The sequence below is a fragment of the Morchella importuna genome, assembly GCF_003444635.1.
Source record: "Morchella importuna strain M04M26 chromosome Unknown Morimp01GS002, whole genome shotgun sequence".
Lineage (NCBI taxonomy): Eukaryota > Fungi > Ascomycota > Pezizomycetes > Pezizales > Morchellaceae > Morchella > Morchella importuna.
The window spans coordinates 764,216-783,750 of NW_025763399.1; the positions used below are offsets into that span (position 1 = coordinate 764,216).

Sequence of the window (19,535 nt, forward strand, 5' to 3'; positions counted from 1 at the left end):
TTCGCAAACACTAACCTCGTCGATAACAGCGAACCAGATGTCTCAACGTCGTACCCGTCGTGTCGAGGCGGAAACATCCCCGCCCACAATCCTCTCCCCCCAAAGCCCTCGCATCTCCAGCTCCTCCGCTTCTCCCCCCTCCGGTGTCAGCTCCTCTACCCGCGAGACCAGGGCTCAATCCACTCGCAGCACAACCACCCCCGCCCCTAGATATCCCCCCGGCTCCCGTCCTAGCGATTCTGCCTCTGGGAAACCTGAACTAAAACCGCTCCCGCCAATGTTACTGCCGCCCTACATGCTCTACAACGAGGGCATGCTGGAACCCCGCCTGTTCGTTGGGCCGCCGAGATCGCTGGATCTTGCAATTCGACAGCGTGTTTTCCAGAATGCGACTTTCGAAGCCCATCTCGATGGCTGGAGGGCCACTGATACCTCATTGTTTCGAGCGGCCACACCTGGGCAGCTACATGGCGGGGGCTATAGGTCTTTGTCGCGTGATCCGCACCTGTACTCGCAGGGCCCCGTCAGACATCATGATGTGAACGTAGTCTCCCCGGGTGGGATGCCGAGAGATGAGGCCCGCCATCCACCTGCAGTTACCTCGTATCTGTGCCCTCAGAGAGGACATGTCCGATCGTTTCCGGATGCGAGGTCCCCTGTCCGCGGCACGGTGGCGTCGAACATGGCCTACGGTCCCCGCGGCGACCTACACCTCAAGAAAACTCAAGACATTGAGGATGGGGCAGGTACACAGACCACCATCACCAACGAGAATTTCCCGGCCGCGGTTAGCGACCGATCTACCGAAGAAAACAATGAGCGCAACTCAGAAACAGAGTCGGAAATTAATCCAGCTCAAGAAAAAACCAAGCTTTCTTCTCACCTCCTGATCATGACAGAAAAGACCGGAGGAAATATCAACCCCGTCAACCCCTTCGCCATCGAAGCCAGCACCTCAGGTCCACCCGCCTCCGCCTCCGCCGGGCTTGACGACTCCGTCTCTCCTCGCACCGTCACTACTACTCCCCATCCGCCAATGCTCACGAAGACCAAGAACTCACCCCCGGACCTACCACCGCCACGTACGAGGACAATGATGGCCGTGCCCTCACTGGTGCTGAAGCCTGCTATGCTCAGAGATATGACGAGTTAGAAAATGACTTTCAGGCGCTCATCGACTTGCCGCGGAGAGGTATTCCGCAGGGAAGGCTTGCTACAGTGAAGCGCGAGGCTGGGGAGGATGAGGGTGTTGGGCAGCAGGCTGGGCACGGGGAGTCTGTTGGGGAGGATGAGGATGAGGATGAGATGGAGGTGTGTTGAGAGTGGGGAGGACAGAGTGGGTAGAGCATGGCAGTTTGAGGTGACGGGCAAAATGGTATTTGGTCAGTGACTGGAATGAAAGTCGCCCTGAGGGGGCTGTTTACTGGATTGAAATGAAATGAAATTTGTCTTTGAGATTCTGGTGGTTCGTTCACGTTCAGGGCTAGCATCGGCTCGTGTGGTCTTAGGACGTGTAATCGTGACGGCTTATGTGTAATTCAAAGTAAACCTGCTCTGTTGTTACTATGGGGGGCCGAATAATGCTTCTTAGATCGAACGTAACAAGTAACATATTAGAAGTGCATCATGACTTATCACTCGGCTTTCTTTTCTCTCTTTTGTCCTTCGAGCTGCTTGATCGAGATGGTGTTCAACCTGATTGTCTCAACATGGTTGGAAGCCACACCAGGATAGGTGCCTAAATAGGTGCATATCTTGACAACGCTCTTTATACTACATACTTCAATATCTTCCGAAGCCTACTTGAAGTGAACATGGTACGGATGTATGCCCATTATTATGGTTTTTGGGGCAAATAGTAATATCTGGATACTTCATATACTAGAAAGTTCCGGTTAGTACGTATTTGATGTATTCACATCTAGATCTATCATCGTTCCCAAGCCCATTGGGCGGAGGTCATGAAAATATTTATGTCATTATTTCTTACTACGTTAAGCAACAGTATGCTATATCCCTATCACGCATCTCATCTATTAAGTCTGTCATTCTAAATCTACTGTTCTCCCTAACACACCAGCCCCTCGACCCAGTACTCCCAGCTAATCTACATCACAATATCCACAAAGCACCAGTCACTGTCTAGCTTAGCCAATCCCTAACCACCTTCCCCACCGTCCTATTCCTCAACTTATACTCACGATCAATAAACGTCTCCAGCGTCGTCGAATCCCACCGCGTCTGCCACTCCTCGTGCATCACGTCCTCGATCTGCTTCCGTAGCTCGGCGGTCGGCTCGGGCGTGATGGCTTCGTGACGGTTGTAGGGGTCCTTGCGCGTGGGGTGTAGCTGGTAGAGCTTTGCGATGAGGCGTTGGGACTCGGCGAGGAGTTCGGTGTGGCGGGATTCGTAGGCGTGGAGTTCGAGGTCGGTTAGTTCGCCTTTGGCTTTCATTGTTGGTGGTGTGGGGTGTGTGTGTGTGTTACGGAGGTCTTGGAGTTTGGTTGTTCGTTAGCGATTTATAGGCGGGGAGGGGTAGGGGCAGAATACTATCTGGAATATGAATGGAACACGGATGGATAGTATTTAGTACCTTGGGAGGAGGTGCTCTCTGTGGGTGTTCTTCCTACTATTGATCTCTCTCCGGGTCATAGAAATAGGAGGTGGACGAGATATCGGGTGAATGGAAGAGAAGGTTGATATCACACACACTGGGAGAGAGGGGAAAAGTAACAGGTTTACACCGAAAGTCTCTAGAACCTAAATCGTGAGTTTATTGCTTTCTTGAGGTATCTGTTATTCCGCGCTTCGTACCGTCTATATCTTAGTCCATCCCGGGTTGGGAGCCAGTACATTCCAATATAGTACATCCATGCTCTAATATACCGGGGTTGTCTACTGGTACTAGGAAACCTCACTCCCGAGGTCTGTACAATATTGTAACAGACCCGGTGGTACGTATCTTAATTTCTCTATATTGTACTAGATAGACGTTGAAGTCCTAAATGGGCTTAGAGAAACATATTTCGCCCGAAATTTGGCTAGAACTCAGACCCTTGAGATCTCAAAACCTGACCATTCCAGTTAGTTGGGAAATGACACGGGGGGTGTGGGCGGGCGCTATACCGTGTGATATGGTCAAGACCAATGGTGAATGAGAGTTATTTACTGGTACGGTCTAAGCCACTCCCAGCTCAAGAAGGGGCGATCAAATGATATGGGATGGTGAAAGTTCGGATGAGGTATGTCTCTACAGTGCAGGTGCGACCAATACAAAACGCTCGGATAAGTATCCTGCTGCGATGCTTCCAAACGTGTTCGGTCATAGAACGATGAAAATGGGGCATCCCGTCCGCTCTGCCATACCCAAGCATCGTATCGCCTAGTTAGTACTGCAGTGGGTGACCATGTGGGAATCCTGGGTACCGAACTCTTTTGTCGCCTTTTTGGGATTGACAGGGGATTAGGTTTCTTGGCGGCAACGACCTCACTTGCAACGTTCAACCAATTACAACACCCTATCGGGATCAACACCTATACGAGTGACTAGTAGTAGCGGTTTTAAATTCTTTAATATCCATGAGCTGCGATAATCTAAATTGATCACGGGGTTCTTTTTTATGTTTTCCAATGGGTTCTCTGCTATCTCAAACACTGACTTGAAGTAGGAGGTTTGGTCTCCCGGTGGTGGCGGTGTCTTTGGATTATGTATGCGGTATGGAGGGCATGAGGGATGGCTAGGAGGGTCCCCGGAAACGAGTGGGGCTGTTGAACTCGTGCAATCCTTTTCCTCAGGCGAATCAATGCAAGGAAAAGGGAAGGTCACCGTTTCCAAGATTCACAGAGGTAGGTATAATCGGTGGTTTGTTTCTAATCCGCGTTTAATTCTGAGAGCTGGCCTAACTAAACCATCAAATAGCTAAAAAAAAATAAAATAAAAACTTCTAATAACGCCTGTCACTCCGACCCGAAAGCTCCGCGCGAATAGCTAGTATACGCGCATTGGCGCTCCTGTTCCTGAGCCATAATGTCTCGTCTTCCACCCTCAGACGTATATTTGGGGTTCTGTACCGCGCATCCAATAGGAGAGCTGGATACATTGCCATCAGGGCTCGTGCTGTTTCTCGAACCTCCGCACGGCAGCGGGCCTCCATGTCTCGAAGGTCGTCGGATGACCAGTTTGCTAGCATGTGTCCTGACATTTTGTACGGTTTGGGATTGCTTCGTGTGGTTGTGATGTTGTGTTTGTTTTGTTGAGGGTTGTTGAATTCGGGACAGAGAAGGCCCGCCCTGAAGGGTTATAAGTCGATGGATCAGGGGAGGCTTAGTTATTCTATCACATACCGGCGCCCTTGAGTTGTTTGACCGCTCAACGGCGACATGTCCCTTTCAAGGCGATACATTGCCTGAAGAAGTATATACATAGGATCCCTCTCGACCGGGGGAGATCGGGGGTATTCCCGCGATTGACACACAAGACGAATCAGCACTATTTGCGGTTCCAATGGAAAGTCAACTGTATATCGGCTTACTACAACATACTACCGTTATCACACCACCTAACGCTCTTACTGTTGGGAACCTATCTTGATACAACGCGCACCAGCCTTGGCGTTCCCCGGGTGTTGAAGGAAACATACCCACCATTGCCTGGACATGAATCCAATCATAATTATTTAGTTTAAGAATCAGGCTTACTCAATGCTTGATTGCTTTAATCTGTTTGACCGCGCCTGGTACTTGAGCTTTAGTAAGGATTGTCGTTGATGGACTTGATCATGAATTATCACTCGTGATTGTCGTAATCTATCACTCGACCTTGGCGCAATGAGTTTTTTTCTCTCTCCCTTTTTGTTATTTAATTGATTGAATCCATGCGCCCTTACAGCACAGCGATGGCAATGATGTTACTACTATTTACTAATAGATATTGTCACTAGGTAGGTAAGGAGGGTCTATAGAAGGGCTATTGCACTAACTCCTGCTCCAGCGAGAATATGTGGGGAGAGGTGTGTCTCTCTACCACGGCAGGAAATGCATCAATTCATGCATTTCCCATACGAAAGCGGCTTGCAAATGCATCAGTTGATGCATAAGCTTGTCGAGGCCTCAATAAATGCATCAGGCTACACATTTGCTGACGATTTCACCTACACCTTTCCCTACTAAGTACATACTATCGACGATTTTACCAGCACCTATCCCTACTAAGTGTATACTGTCGACGATTTTACCTACACCTTTCCCTACTGTCGACGATTTTACCATCACCTTTCCTGGCCTATTGTCGACGATTTTACCTACACTTTACCTACGACTTTCCTGGTGAACATTGTCAATCAGTAGGGAAAGTTGTAGGTACTAGGTAATGGTGCAGGGAAAATCGTCGACAGTGGGGAAAGGTGTAGGTAAAATCGTCGACAGTATGCACTTAGTAGGGAAAGGTGCTGGTAAAATCGTCGATAGTATGTACTTAGTAGGGAAAGGTGTAGGTAAAATCGTCGACAGTAGGGAAAAGTGTAGGTAAAATCGTCGGCAGTAGGTAAAAGTGTAGTAGGGAAAATCGTCAGTCCGCGAATACTACTGTTCTTGGTATTTCTTGTGTCTACTGATTATTGACTTAGATATTTTTGGATCTCCACTTCGGCTACATATACCTATTGAGTCAGCTTATACGTATTGGTTGTACTAGTAAGTGCTATATATTGAAAAGATATGATGGTACAGGTGGTAAGCTCCGAGTCTAACTTGAACCTAGATCATAATCGGAATGATTCAGGTTCAATCCCTCCACATTCATTTGTTTTGCATCGGGGCACTGTCAGGAGTGTTCTTCAGTATGATGCATTTACCAATCTCTTTACCGATGCCTTTACCGATGCCTTTACCGATGCCTTTACTGATGCATTTACTGATGCCTTTACTGATGCCTTTACTGATGCATTTCAGCCCGTGATTCAGAAATCCGGCACTGTTTGCATTTCTATTTTCCTAATATAAGTATTTCCCAAACTCTTGGCAAAACGAGACTGTGATGCATTAATGATGCATTAGTTGATGCATTAATTGATGCATTATCCATACGTTTTAGGAAAAAGGCTTGATAAATTGACTGACGACTTTCACTGATGCATTTATGATGCATTTACTGATGCATTTTGTACCATGGTAGAGTCTGGATGTTATATTGTGGTCTGGCTATAGGTTTGTGAATATTCAACAAGGTTACTCTGAAACAAATTATAGAGGCTATCCTCCAAACTTTGGGTGTCAAATACAATGTAAAGACCTTCTCTCTGACCTAGCGACATAGCAAATACCAATCTTCTCCGCTTGGAATCGATCATCCATATCATCCTTTTACGTCCTGATCAGTGCTTGCCCATAACAGCTTTCCATCTTCCGTACAATCCCCCTGAAGAATACATAACCTCAACGTATCCCCCAGGACAGTCCTCATCATGAATGGCTTGTCAGAGATCATAGATGCTTCCACTCGATACTCTTCCTCTTCCTCCTCCGGCGTTTGGAGCCATGGGCGCTTCTTTGGCGTATCCAACATATTTCCAACAAGTGTATGTAAACTCCTCACTGCTTCCAGATTATGCTCAATCATTGAGTCGCTCTCCTTACTCTTTAAAAGATTGTTGGCGGCCTCTTGGTTCGAAGAAGGGGGGGGCTGACCGAAGTGACGATTCTCAAGTGATCGTATCACATAGTCGCATAGGCTCTCCACCTCCACAAGGCGCCTTGTCGATAGAAATTTGAGGTTCATGCTTCCGCTGGCCATCTTGATTTGTGCGTTTCTTTATTGTGTGTTAACTGGGGTCTTTGGGATTTAGGGTTTGGGGTTGAGTTTTGGTATTGCGTGAAAGGATGAAGGATTGAAGGCACTTGGAGAATTTCCTTTATAAGGCCAGGGCGTCGGGGACGATTGATAGTATGTACCGCATACCCCCTCATAACGACAACACCTGTATCCTTTGTGGATAGTATGTACAACTTGACAGCTTAAATTCTTCCGAATCTTTCTCAATGAGACGTTGGTCTCCCATATACTAATATTAGAATGTGTTGAAATGAAGCTTATTCGGAAACAATGGCAATATGGTCATTTTTGCATATACGTTTTGTGGTTAACTGGGACTAGCATCCGCTAGGGTGAAGTAGGGCCGTACTATAACTCTGCTGGGTTTGTACCTGTCTAGACTTGACTTTGCAGTAGAGTTGGTTAGGGGGACCGCCTTTTAACATTAACTCTTACTAGGCGATAGCCGGCAATCATCACTCACAGGATCTCACAGACCGCACAAAAAAGATAAATGCACTCAGGACGTGGGACAGGGAAGGAAGTTATTATCGAAGCTTCGTTCATTATTCAAGAATATACAGTTAACAGGTTTATCAAAAGGAAAAAAAACACAACTACATACCCAGCAGTAAGTTGACAAAGCGGTATTCTGATCCGTTGACCAAGACGTCGATTTGGCCAAGTGCGCACACAACCCATCAAGATTGATGGATAGGGCGAGCCTTTCAAAAGGCCCATTCTATGATGAATAGGTCGCTCTATTAAACAAGCTCGCGTAATGGCTTTACTCCAGTCATCAAGTACACAGACAGACACAGAGGTTCCGAACTCTATCAGCTCGTATCCCTTAAGCTGTCATGAAAAAGCTGGCCCACCAGGAATAGTTCTCATTCCGCTGTATAGTGGTGCCAGCGTCTACACATTCTCAGGAAAGAGCCGAAATTATACGATGAATCATTGTCTTCGGAGTGTTGAATTACGGCAAAAGCTATCATTATTCCACCCCCGCGTTGGCCGAGTTCTGGCGGAATTATCAGTGGAATTATGATAGGTTTCTCTCTATCTGAACATATTGACCCATTAGGTAGAAGGTAATATTATACATCGTAAAGCATATGTCTGGAATTACCACTTCATCACTGGGCCAACAATCCATCAAGACGGCCATTTGGCCATTTGGTCGCCCCGTCCATCATCTTGCTCGATAGGGCGCACACTTGGCCAAATGTACGTCTTGGTCAACGGATCAGAACAGCGGCGAGTTCTCGCTATCGAACACCTTAATCACTTCTTATAAACGCTCCTAAGGGTATTTCAGATCACACAGACTCGAACCGCCTTCCCAGAGCTTCGCCTTCTTAAGGTCCCTGTCAAACCCCTCGATAAAGATCACCCTCAGGCTCCCATCCAACAAGATTCTTTGCAACACCAGTTTGATCCTGCCCTGCGCATTGAACCTTCTCTATTCCTTATCACTTGCCTTCCTCACGTCCGCCTTAGCCAAACCATGCCGGGCCTTTTGCCAGCGCTGAGCCGTCGACCTTACATTACCTGCTACGGCAATTTGGTCCAGGATGTCTCGATACTGCCTTGTCCACTTACGGTACCTCGCTTGGGCGGCTTCGCTGTGGCCTTGAGGTGGTTGGTGGGCGAGGAGATCATCCAGCAGCGCACCGAGTGATAAGACGATGTCATCGAGTTGCGCGACCGTTAGCCAGTCGAAATTAACGTATGAGTTTTCATGAGCGCAGTTGTGATGAGATTTCTCGATTCCAAGGATTTCGTAGTATATTGTTACCTTGTTTTCGGAACTCTTTAGATGGGCATGCTGAGGTTTATGGTGGGTCCTTTTAAAACATCCGGTATGGACACTAAGTATGGTATCGAATGATCGTATTTCCCTCATAGTTTAGTGGTGAATCTAAAGCTGGGCAGTGACCAATATACGCGTTGATGTAGTCTAGCTCCCAGACTGTTTTGTTGTCGCACTGCGTTGTGCGCTGGATCTGAGCAAACACAGGCTAGGCACCAGACTAGCGTTGATGGTAACGTCAGATCTGTGGGTTCATGTTCATCAGAAAGGAGTCATACCAATTCTCAATGTAGTCTTTTCTCGAACCAGTCCCAATGATATTTAGTTTGCTTGCTAGCGCCGTTAATACAATCAAAGAATTTGAGAAGGCGATAGGACTAATGCCATGTCTATTAACCAAATGGATGAATCCCAATCGGACATCTGATTCGGGGCAAATGTAGACAGACGCTTTAGAAAAAAAGATGAAAGATGAAAGAAACAAAATACAAAAAATGGCATGATGCGCGGTCCATACGGTTCCAGACACATTACCGCTCTCCACTGCGCCGAGGTGTGTCGAACGCCCGACCCCGCGGTCGACATGGTGGCTCTGTTAGGCTGACTGCATACCCCTCGACCATTTAAACCATGCGTGTGCCGATAACAGCCGGTGCGCCCTGTTAAAGCTTATCAGTTGCCAAGTATGAGATTCCTTTCGGGGTTCCTGCCCTTGTATCTGCAACATCGATATGGGAAGTAAACCAAGAGACTACTAAACGAGGGAACATGCACCAGAGCCATACGAGGCGATTAGACAGAGAGTAATTCTTTCCCATACAATGGTGAAGGAATCGGTCACAGAGAAGGATTAAGATTGAAACCAAGTCTTAAGAGGTACGAGATTTCATTAAACTAAGCTTAGTAAATTGTCTTTTACCAATAAACAGAACACTATCTATGAGGCGGAAACAAGCGCAGCCGTGAGTGACGTCCAGCAGTATGTTTATCAATACCCGTCATAGTAACACTCATATACATCGGAGTCACCACAATTCTCTTTTCCTTCCCACCGTGGTCCTCGACTCTTTTCTTTTCTCGCGCGATTTCGCGTTTGCGCTCAGTCTTATATAACTCTTGCCTTTTTTCACGCAGATACTGGATCAAGTCAGATAACTCATCGACCTTCCTGCTTTGCATTGCCTTTTCTGCATTGGCGAGTTGGGAGTCCCACCAGATCTTATATTGACGCTCGTAGTCTAGGGCGTTGTGTCGAGGGACCTTGGGCGAGCCTTCAGTGAGTGTGCGGTAAAGACATTTGAACGTGTCCTGTGTTTCGTGGAGCTGCGCGGTTGTGAGATACTCGAGATTGGCAGATTCGGTAGTGGACACGATAAGAACTGGCATTTTTTCAAGTATTAGAGTGAGCTGCTCCCAAGTAGAGGGTAAGTGGGGCACCTGGTTTAAGGATTGGAGGCTCGAGAGCTACCGGTATGGATAGTTATTTAAGGTAACTACTTGTGGATGCGTGGAAACGATATACCATAATATTTATTAGCTTGGTGGAACAGACCATCTAGAAAACGAAGTGATTGGCAATGCCTTTAATAGGGAAGTAAATGCTTGGGCAATTGAGTTCGGTATCCTATCAGTCAAGAGGAGGTACACCGCTTAATAGAGAGTGATTAAGGTCATATGGTTTGTTCTTTTGTTCGGCCTAATCACATTCCAAGGCGCTAACCTAATATTAATGGAGGATTAAATATGTATGATACCCGACTCACAAAGCCAGCAGATTGGATTATGCACTTTTGAAAGCACTCAAAAGGTGTGAGAGATTATCAAGTTCGATATCTGTCACCATTGTCGAATAAATAAATTTCAATTCATCTACTCAAGGTTCCCAATAGTAGAAACTGCTTTTAAAACGCGACCAAACCAAACTGACCACTAAATGAAGGAGCCTAATCTGTACCAACTGTACAGACTATATATCTTGACAGTTTCAACCGGCTTAAGCGCTGAAACCGCGGTTTTATATCTTGGCATGCTCATCGTGCTAACAGTCATCAAAATAGGTGTTTATGTTCTTGAACAGCGTGTTTGAGCTCAAGAACTGGGGTGTTCGAACTTATGAACATGAGGTGTATAAACCGTTTAAATCGTCGGCATAACTGGTTGTGTAGACCTCTAAACTGTTAAAACATGCTATCAAGGGCCAGAGGAACTGTACCAACTACTTGCTTAAAGTTTAAACGGTTCAGTTGAGCCGGTTTGAACCATATAACTGCTAAAGTACTAGAAATCTTGCCTCTACTACATATTCCTTCAAGAGTCATTTCTCTAATTTTCAATCATGATTGTTATAGGTTATAGGAAAAGATAACTCTCCCATCGGTTTTCCTTACTACTGTGGGAGCCCTAGCCGCGCTCTCTCCCGTTCCACAAGCAGCTTTCTAGCTAGATCCACACATATAAACCTGATATATCCACACCTATTTGCCTTAGTTAACCCAGTGTCTCGTCTATACGGTGAGATCTCTAGTTGGCGTCGTCCAACTGGCCGCGATCCCCCCCATGGGCCACTATTTTGTGACTCCCTGGGTTGCGGGGGTGGTTAGGAGTCCTTTCGGGGTTCATGTCCAGCTATAAAGTGAGAGTAGCGGGGTGCCAAGTTCCTTAATTGGGATAAAGACGAAGTACATATAAACTAGGGCTGAGGTGGAGAAGGTATGAGCCATGGAGACCACGCCTGTAATGATATCAAATACCAAGTGCGTGATATACGCCGAGGGTGAATGGACATTCTGGCGTAGGCAAGGCGGTTGTGGAGCTACGTGGGGACCTCCGGTCAAGCTAGGTGACCAAAAGCAACCGTGTTAGAACATCTACATGCAGCCTTTGTTGTCTACATTCTCGTCCTGTCCTCTCCATGCATTATCATCCTATCATCATACATAGCAAATCAAGCTTTGTTTCTGCCGGCGGGGCCTTAGCTTACAACTTCTGTGAATCCCGTAAGATCCCCATAAATCTATTGGACCCCCCTCCCGATTAAAATCGTTGGACTTTGAGTCATTGCATAAAATACAACCAATCAAACGAGGTGAGACAGAAGACATCCACAAGTTCCCTCAACCTCACCTCTACTTCACCTCTTTCATCCAACTCGGATAATTACACTCACGTAAGGTCCAGTCACTCCTCCCAATACGCCAATAATCACTTCTCCTTAACCACTTATTCTACGGCCGGTTTCGCGGTAACCAGCTCACGCGGGAGTCAATGAGTGTCTCTCGACATAGTGATTTCAGTATGGCGTATCGTTCCAATGTGGGTCTATTCCAAGACAGTTTTGTACGTATTAAGATGTCATATTATTCGTCACTTGAATTTTATGTCAGTCAGTAGCAAAGATTTGATATATTGCAAGTAAAAAACAAAAGGTATACGATCCATCTTAGCCTGCCTCCACATAACCTGACACTAATACAGCCTTTCTCCAGCTAAAAATGAAATCTCACATAACTCAGAGGCCGCCGCCACTAAAATGGATCAGATAATCCGAGGAACCAGCCAGCACCGAACATTCAATACTCAGCATCCAATCACGCCATACGCCTGTTTGGCCTCGCTCTCCTCTCTATCTCGGTCTGCACCCTTAGCAGCTCACTCATTACCGCCTTGCTCTGCGCCAACAACCGACTCCTCGTCTTTGTCATGGGGCGGATCGGGAGGTTCTCGTGGACATGGCGCTGGAACTCGGGGTAGTCGTCCTGAATAGCTTTGAGCAGGCGGTTGTGGCCAGTCATGAGGTCGTCATGGCGCTTTTCGAGCTCCGCCCGGGTGAGATTGGCGAGGTGCTCGGGGGTCGAGGTGGTGCTGGAGGTTGAGCTTGACATGTTTTCTTTTTTGCAGGGGTTATCCGTAATTTGCGATTCGTGTTGTTCTCTTTGTTGATCGGAAATGAGGCTTGTGGGGTATATTTGTGGTGGTGATGATTGCGAGGAGTAGAGGGGGTGCGCGTAGGGACTTATAAAGGCGCAGGGTAGCACCAGATTTGAGTTTCAAGCTACTTGCAACGGTTCTAACGGGGTGAACCACAGTAGAATGTTAAATGTGCCCCCGGAGTCAGTTTCAGTCTCTGAATTTACCGTCGATTCTACTTTGAATAAGAAACACGTCATACCTCTCCGTTCAGGTACAAGGACGCCAATGGGCTAGACCGGGCTGGCTTAGCCCATGCCATCCAAATCGTGGCCTGGCCCAAGCTAAATAGCCCGTGCTAGGCCTGGGCTAAATTTTTATGGCCCAGGCTCCCTCAAATGGAGGTGTTCGTCACAATGCAAATATATATTCTTGAGATTATCGTAGATAGATCGAAGTAACACAATTTAACCTTCCTCTTGTGGTAGAAAATATCTGATGTTTACCTTGCCTCTTCTAGTAGAAAGTAGCTATAGATCAAGGAACAACTACTAAGATTGTATGGACACCTTGAAGCCCAGGCCTGCCTATTTAGTCCAAGCTAAATATTAGCCTCCGCCCGGCCCGGCCCATCAAATAGAATCTAGGGCCCGGCCTGGCCCGCCCAAAAATAGCCCGGGCGGCCCATCTCAACCCACGGCCCATCGACGTCCCTATTCAGGTTAGTAACAGCGCTGAGTAGTCTAACGCGTATAGGTCTGGGTGGTGAGGAAGTGTCAGAAATCTTGGTTTTTATTTTATTCAAATGGATTAACTATGTTAATAAGCTAACATTCCCCTCATACTAGACTTACAGCACCGGACATTCGTCATATCCTGAAACCTTAAACTACCACAGTCCTCGTAGCCTCCTCTGCAATGTTGCCCTCCCGTTGCGTCACTCTCTGACTGCGCATAGTTACTTCCGTCTCAACCTCTTCACCTTCCTTCTCACGCTCGTTCCCAATGCCGCCATCCTCCTCCGCAGTTGCTCATTCTCCCAATTCACCACCTCCAGCGGATACTCAAGCTCTTCAATGGGAGACTCATGAATGATCTTTAGACACTTGTCAACAAGCTCCTGGTGCTTGTCCGCGTATGCGTCTGCGAAAGGATTGTTGTGCAGGAAGCGTAGACTGTTGAAGACATCCATTTCGGCCTCCTCGAGCTGCTGGAGAGGGGTGAGGGTTGGCGTAGTGGCCATGGTGTATAAAAGGGCTGGGTATGGGGTTGTGAGCTTTTGAAGTTTCAAGAGAGCTGTGCGGCCTATCATGACTGGGTAGTTGGGATTGACGGAGCGGATGGGTTTGGGGGGGGGGGGGTGTTATCCTTAGGGATCTGGTAGCAGCGTTAGGTGAAATTGAATGGCATTGATATCTGCAGAGCTAGCCCAACGGTACATGAAACCCTTTCAAGGTCTTCAAGATATCCAAGTATTACAAATCTCAAGATTTCGGGATACACAGATCCAGCGTTACCTCCACCCACTTTCAAGATTTCACAAAATACACGCATCGAACCTCCGCTCCGCTGCGCTCAAGGGCCCCATTTATACCCCGGCCTCGGGATGAACGAGATAACCAGCCACTGCCCATCCATCTTCTTCCCATTCTCAATCTTGCGCTTAATACTCGCCACGCGCTTCTTGTACTGTTCACACATCCACTCCCGTGGTGTCCGGCGGATATACTCTTCCTCCTCCCACTCGACACCCTCCTCGTCTGTGATGATGATGACATCATCGCCGTAGTAGACAGGCGTCGATGTGCGCTTTATACTTCTCCTGGTAGGCGGCGGGGTCGGGGCTGGCCTCCATCTCGGCTTTTATCCCGGTGAGTTCGCGGTCCGCGGCGAGTTTGTCTTCGGCGGAGGTGGTGTAGGGGGGGGCGGGCCGGGCAGGGTCAGTGTAAGGGGGTGGGGAGCTGGACATTGTGTAAGAATTGCTGATATATTCTAGGCTTATAGAAGTCGATATAGGTTGGAACAGAAGCTGTGTGGGTTATGGTAAAAGCTGTCTTGCTTTGGGGCAAGATTGTGTTGATTCAGATGAAGTTAGAGTTGTGGAGATATACTTGTTCAGTTGGAGCATATTTATCTACGTGGCGAGAGGACTATGGAGTATGGAAGTGAGTTGAAAACTCCACAATTGGATCTTCGGTATGTGATATTCCTTCAATGCCATGAGACGACATGTATCGAGTACTTACAAAGTAAAACAAACAAATATAGTGTAGTACTAGTACTAGGTATTAAACTCACGCGCAAAGCTGGTAATGTACAAAGCTTGGTGAGGGAACGGGTTCATCCGGCAGGTGTGACATAGACAGACCGGAATATCATAGTTCAGTCAGGACACCCTCAATCCGCTGATCCAATGAGCGGTAGGTTAGCAAGGAACAAAGCCTGGCCGTAACTTAGTGTAACTGATCCGGAAAGGGCTCATTGATTGGCTGGGGTGGGCATTCAAGAGGTTTGTATTGATGATTATCCCACTAGGAACTTGGTACGAGACTAACCCGGCGTCGATGTTTGGGTCAGAGAACTCTCCTGCGTCCTAATAATCGAACAGTCCCAAAAGAAAAAAAAATAATGGGTGTTCAGTTTGATGGTGGAATTACTAAGCGGGATTCGAACCCGGTATCCGCTGTCGTCATAAGTTTCCTAAACCGGAGGCATATACCACTATGCTAACCGAAGCTGAAAGACTGTGTGCTGGGGAAGATTTTAAACGCATAGGTAGACGTGGTTCACTAGGGAATTAATGATTACGAATCTAACTAAGTTGACCTCTAGTTGCACACCACCTTTCTCCCACTTGCCACCTTTGTCCTAATCCTTCTGATCATCCGGAAAGCAGTGAGCTTTAATCCTAAGGTATTTATTATCTAGACGGTGGAAATCTCCTCAATTACAACCAATGGCACAGCTGTCCACGGCGGTTTTCATCTGTAATACAAACCGTCTCTTCAAATAGGCCGTACACAGCTATTTACATATATTGAAACTTCCCATCCACCTTCAACGGCGGAATAGCCTGCGCCGTCAACATCATTCCATCCATGAACATCATCTCCTTGACCCTCCTCCGCAAGTGGCGCGACTTGGTCTTGGCCCCGGAATAGGCGCCGGGCAATGTTCGCTCATTGTATTCCTCGATGACTTCGTCGTCCTCGGTCGGGGTGAGTGTTGGGCTGTTTTGGATGACGGCGGGGCAGGAGTCGATGAGTGCTTGGTTGCGCGCGGCGTGGGCGGCGGGGTCGGGGCCAGCGGCAATTTCGCGTTTGAGCTGGGAGAGCTGTTGTTCGGCGGCTTCGAAAGGGGTTGGGGCGGGGTTGACACTGTGGATTTGGATGTATGTTGTTGTGGTTAAGTGCTTGTGGAGTGGGTTTTATTCCGCGGGTGGAGGAAATGTATGTAGAGGAGTGAAGTAACTGAGCTTGTTGTTGGTTGTGCTAGCTAAGGGGGAATGGCAACATATTTATACAAAGAAATGTAGTAGAGAAATGTGATGAGAGTGGTAAGTGCATGGGTAATAGTATGACAAATGGGATAGGATATGGCTGGTATGAACTGACTGATAGAAACAAACTCGTAGTCGACGTGGTGACCGGTATAATAAAGAAACCGCCCAATACTGTGAGTGTGTGCCGAGCAAGCGCTGCCTGTGGGAAAGGCCCTCTGGTTGCGTTGTGAGATTACGATGAAGAGCATGTTTGAATTTGAGATTTGAGAGTGAGCTTGTTCAGGTGGACAGTATATATTAATGAAACGACAGACATAATATTGAACCCGCTACAGTACGCAATACCACTTCAATAGCATCAACCACCAGGAGGTCTCACTAACATTCAAACAACTATGTAAATAGCATCACACACCCACCGAAACAACCACCTACCGTAGCAACCCCCTACAGCTCCCATCCTTCGGCGGGAGTCCCACAAGAAAGAGATACGGCACATCATCGTGGCCTATATTTCTCACCCTCTGCCGGAGGTCTTCCAGCCGTCTCTGGAAGCGCTGGTCTAGTCATTCGCAGCGTGTCGGCCTGGGCTCTAGTACCATTTGTAGTTCAGCCGGAGGAGCGGGGCCGGATTCGTGGGAGATGACGGTGAGGGATTGGTCGATGCTGGCGGCGTTGCTGGCCGAGTAGGAGTCAGGATTGGCGCAGTAGGACATGGCGTGTTGGTGCTGCAGGAGGGAGTATCTTGCGGCGGCGAGTTGGTCGGGGGTTGGTGGTGGGGGCTGGGGGGGGGTGGACATTGTGGATTGTGCGGGGGAGAGATGGGAAATGAGTATTGATTTTGGAATGATTTATGATACTTGTTGTTCTGTATTTGAGGTGGTGTTGGTAAAGCAGAAGGTATCTATGAGGCGATGTAGGGTTTCGATACTTTGAAAGTGCAAGATCAGACCTGCTGTGAATGCTACCATCCTTTCAATGGCATTTGGGGATTGCCCCAAGTAATAGAACAACCGAAAGAAGTCTGATATCCAGAGCTCTCTACAAGCGCCCATTCATCCACCTGGTATTCCATCCAAAAATATTACCGGTGGGCCTCGTTTCCCATCTTCCATTTGCACCTTTGAAGTCTCACCGTCGTGAACAGTATCTAGGAGTGTGGCCAAACATGTACCGGAGGCAATCTGCATGGATTGAGATATATCATGTCTGCCCAAAAGAAAAACATATTATTCGCGGCGAATCAGAAAATACAGAAAACGTACATCCAAATTAGATTTAACTACTTATCAACGCGCATAATACACATACCGAAGCAAATCCCCCGTCACAACCCCATTCACACCCCTTCTTATCTTCTCCTGCATCCGATCCTTGCGCTGCTGCAGGTACTTGCACATCCACTCGTACCGCGTTGGAAGAACCTCCTCCCGGCCTCGCCGCCTGATAATCGCAGCGTGTTCATGGTGGCAGGCGACGCTCAGGCACTGGTCAATCACCTCCTTCTTGCTCTCGACGTATGCCTCCGGGTCGGCGGTACTTTCGAGTTCTTTGTTGATGCGGTGGAGCTCGGATTCGGCGGCGGCGAGGTCCTGTGGGGATATGGGGGTGGCGGCAAAGCGTGTGTATGGGGGGGTGGGGTATCGGACATTTGGGTTTTTGTTTTTGTGTTGGGTTGGGGTGGGGTAGGCTTTCTTTAGAGGAGTGTATGTGGTAGGGGATGCTGAGGAATCCTTTGTCTTCTGGGCTGCGGTGTTGAGATGGAGGGTGTTTATAAAGATGGTTGTGTAACGGCAGATGAGTGGAATTCTATTTAGGACTATGCAACTACGGAACACCACATGTAGATTTACAGTACATTACATCCCTCCAATGCCATTAGACCTTGTCCATACGTCATCCATTTCCCTTTCTACACACAGTGTAGGATGTCCCAACCCCCAGAATCCCCTTCTACTCTACAGCAAGTCATGGCCCTTAACCTTCCCCAACATACCAGTACTACAGCAGGCTAAATCGTACATTTGTCAACCTATTCATGCGCCTCTCCCACCGCTCACACGGCAACTCATAAAGCATCAGACAGCGCTCCTTCCTGCCTCTCTTATCGGTCACCACACATTGATCATTACCATCCACCTTAAGCACTCGTCGATGAGCTCTTTTTTGCCTTCCACGTACGCCCCTGGGTTAGGTGCGCGACCTGCTGCATGGTGAGTAGTGGGACGGTGCACTGCGTGTATCCGGTGGGTGGGACGTTGGGCATTGTTCGGTTTGGTGGTGGTTCTGTGAGTTGGGTATGGTGTACCACAGCGGGATAAGGTGAGGACTGCTATGGTTGTTTTTGAGTATTGCAACCGGGAAGAACGATATTTATAAACCTCACAATCACTAATGCCCCACTGAATCCCGAGCCACTACAAAACCAGTCGGTACAGTACTTCTACTCCTTAATCAGATGCCATAGCACAGCCCCGCCGTTGTCCGCCCCCAAAGCTCTCCATCACGCCCGCCGTCCCTCCTCCTTCCGCGTCCTAAACGGCGCCCACCTCATCTTCTCCACGCGCTTCGCAACCCGCTCACACTCCCACCGACATCCCCTCGGCGGAGGTTCCAGTGCCAAGCTGTTATCATAACCCGGGCCTCGCCTTTCCGCCTCCTTGGCGGTGGTGAGATGCTCGCCAACGGCCTCCCTCTAGCTCTCTGTGTAGGCGTCGGGATCAGTTCTTCCTCCTATGTCTTTCTTGATGCGGATCATTTCCTATTCGGCGGCGGCGAGTTGCTGGCGGTGATAGGGCGGGTGGGTAGTGGACTTTCCATATTCCGGAAAGGGGGGAGCGGGGGGTACCGAGGGTGATGTGTACAACCTGGGATATATTCAGATTTTGTTCGATACATATGAAGAGATTCAAAACGATGAGGTGTGTGTATAGTTTACTACTCCTACATAATAGGCACATTGCGGGGATATACATAGCGACGGAAGAACGACGGTGCAATATAAAGAGAGTGCTAGGCGGCGTAGGAGACTACACCACAACCTTTCTGTAAGCGTGTATACTGGCTCTGTGCGGTGAATCAAGTATATCTACTCTTTCAAGAACTATCTTATGGAGTTCCTTGGCTATCCGGATAGAAATGCTACGCATCCACATCACACCAAGAACCCTAACCCTGTTCTTCTATAAACCCAACCCAGCAAGATACGCCCCACTATTCCACAATGAATCATAGAATCGTGAACACCTCTCATGAGAACGCCAGTTGTTCTGAATACTATTCGATGAGACATTTTCAGATAGTTGGCGGTTGCAGTTGTCGGATCCGTCATTAGAATCCCGGTGAGAGCAGTGGAACATAATTACAAGTGGCGGGGGGGGGGTGTTTCTGGACCTTTGTTGTCTGAATATAATTTGGGAGACGCCTCTTGGCTTGAGGCCGACTTCCTCGGTGACTGAGATGAGAATATATAAGAACAGGGTGGAGAAGATTTCACGTATCAA

The 19,535-nt window shown here is 47.9% G+C and overlaps 10 protein-coding genes across 10 annotated transcripts; 1 reads left to right on the forward strand and 9 right to left on the reverse strand.

Annotated features, from left to right (window-relative positions):
• Positions 1–37: 37 nt before the first annotated feature.
• LAJ45_01108 (uncharacterized protein) lies at positions 38–1,320 on the forward strand (the record flags this gene model as incomplete). Its single annotated transcript, XM_046110706.1, has 2 exons — positions 38–1,082; positions 1,154–1,320. 2 exons carry the CDS (start codon positions 38–40, stop codon positions 1,318–1,320), a joined length of 1,212 nt encoding a protein of 403 aa, XP_045975884.1.
• Positions 1,321–2,142: 822 nt separating this feature from the next.
• On the reverse strand, positions 2,143–2,454 carry LAJ45_01109 (uncharacterized protein; the record flags this gene model as incomplete). The annotated part of the gene is made up of 1 exon (XM_046110707.1): positions 2,143–2,454. One exon carries the CDS (start codon positions 2,452–2,454, stop codon positions 2,143–2,145), a length of 312 nt encoding a protein of 103 aa, XP_045975885.1.
• A 3,898-nt stretch (positions 2,455–6,352) lies between these two features.
• LAJ45_01110 (uncharacterized protein) lies at positions 6,353–6,790 on the reverse strand (the record flags this gene model as incomplete). The annotated part of the gene is made up of 1 exon (XM_046110708.1): positions 6,353–6,790. The coding sequence occupies one exon, from the start codon at positions 6,788–6,790 to the stop codon at positions 6,353–6,355; it is 438 nt and encodes a 145-aa protein (XP_045975886.1).
• Positions 6,791–8,273: 1,483 nt separating this feature from the next.
• Positions 8,274–8,717, reverse strand: LAJ45_01111 (uncharacterized protein; the record flags this gene model as incomplete). Its single annotated transcript, XM_046110709.1, has 1 exon — positions 8,274–8,717. One exon carries the CDS (start codon positions 8,715–8,717, stop codon positions 8,274–8,276), a length of 444 nt encoding a protein of 147 aa, XP_045975887.1.
• Positions 8,718–9,557: 840 nt separating this feature from the next.
• On the reverse strand, positions 9,558–10,010 carry LAJ45_01112 (uncharacterized protein; the record flags this gene model as incomplete). Its single annotated transcript, XM_046110710.1, has 1 exon — positions 9,558–10,010. One exon carries the CDS (start codon positions 10,008–10,010, stop codon positions 9,558–9,560), a length of 453 nt encoding a protein of 150 aa, XP_045975888.1.
• A 2,201-nt stretch (positions 10,011–12,211) lies between these two features.
• LAJ45_01113 (uncharacterized protein) lies at positions 12,212–12,505 on the reverse strand (the record flags this gene model as incomplete). Its single annotated transcript, XM_046110711.1, has 1 exon — positions 12,212–12,505. The coding sequence occupies one exon, from the start codon at positions 12,503–12,505 to the stop codon at positions 12,212–12,214; it is 294 nt and encodes a 97-aa protein (XP_045975889.1).
• Positions 12,506–13,488: 983 nt separating this feature from the next.
• LAJ45_01114 (uncharacterized protein) lies at positions 13,489–13,842 on the reverse strand (the record flags this gene model as incomplete). The annotated part of the gene is made up of 1 exon (XM_046110712.1): positions 13,489–13,842. One exon carries the CDS (start codon positions 13,840–13,842, stop codon positions 13,489–13,491), a length of 354 nt encoding a protein of 117 aa, XP_045975890.1.
• Positions 13,843–14,105: 263 nt separating this feature from the next.
• Positions 14,106–14,658, reverse strand: LAJ45_01115 (uncharacterized protein; the record flags this gene model as incomplete). The annotated part of the gene is made up of 2 exons (XM_046110713.1): positions 14,106–14,352; positions 14,642–14,658. The coding sequence occupies 2 exons, from the start codon at positions 14,656–14,658 to the stop codon at positions 14,106–14,108; spliced, it is 264 nt and encodes an 87-aa protein (XP_045975891.1).
• A 900-nt stretch (positions 14,659–15,558) lies between these two features.
• LAJ45_01116 (uncharacterized protein) lies at positions 15,559–16,832 on the reverse strand (the record flags this gene model as incomplete). The annotated part of the gene is made up of 3 exons (XM_046110714.1): positions 15,559–15,907; positions 16,468–16,580; positions 16,632–16,832. The coding sequence occupies 3 exons, from the start codon at positions 16,830–16,832 to the stop codon at positions 15,559–15,561; spliced, it is 663 nt and encodes a 220-aa protein (XP_045975892.1).
• A 489-nt stretch (positions 16,833–17,321) lies between these two features.
• LAJ45_01117 (uncharacterized protein) lies at positions 17,322–18,298 on the reverse strand (the record flags this gene model as incomplete). The annotated part of the gene is made up of 2 exons (XM_046110715.1): positions 17,322–17,851; positions 18,214–18,298. 2 exons carry the CDS (start codon positions 18,296–18,298, stop codon positions 17,322–17,324), a joined length of 615 nt encoding a protein of 204 aa, XP_045975893.1.
• Positions 18,299–19,535: the final 1,237 nt, after the last annotated feature.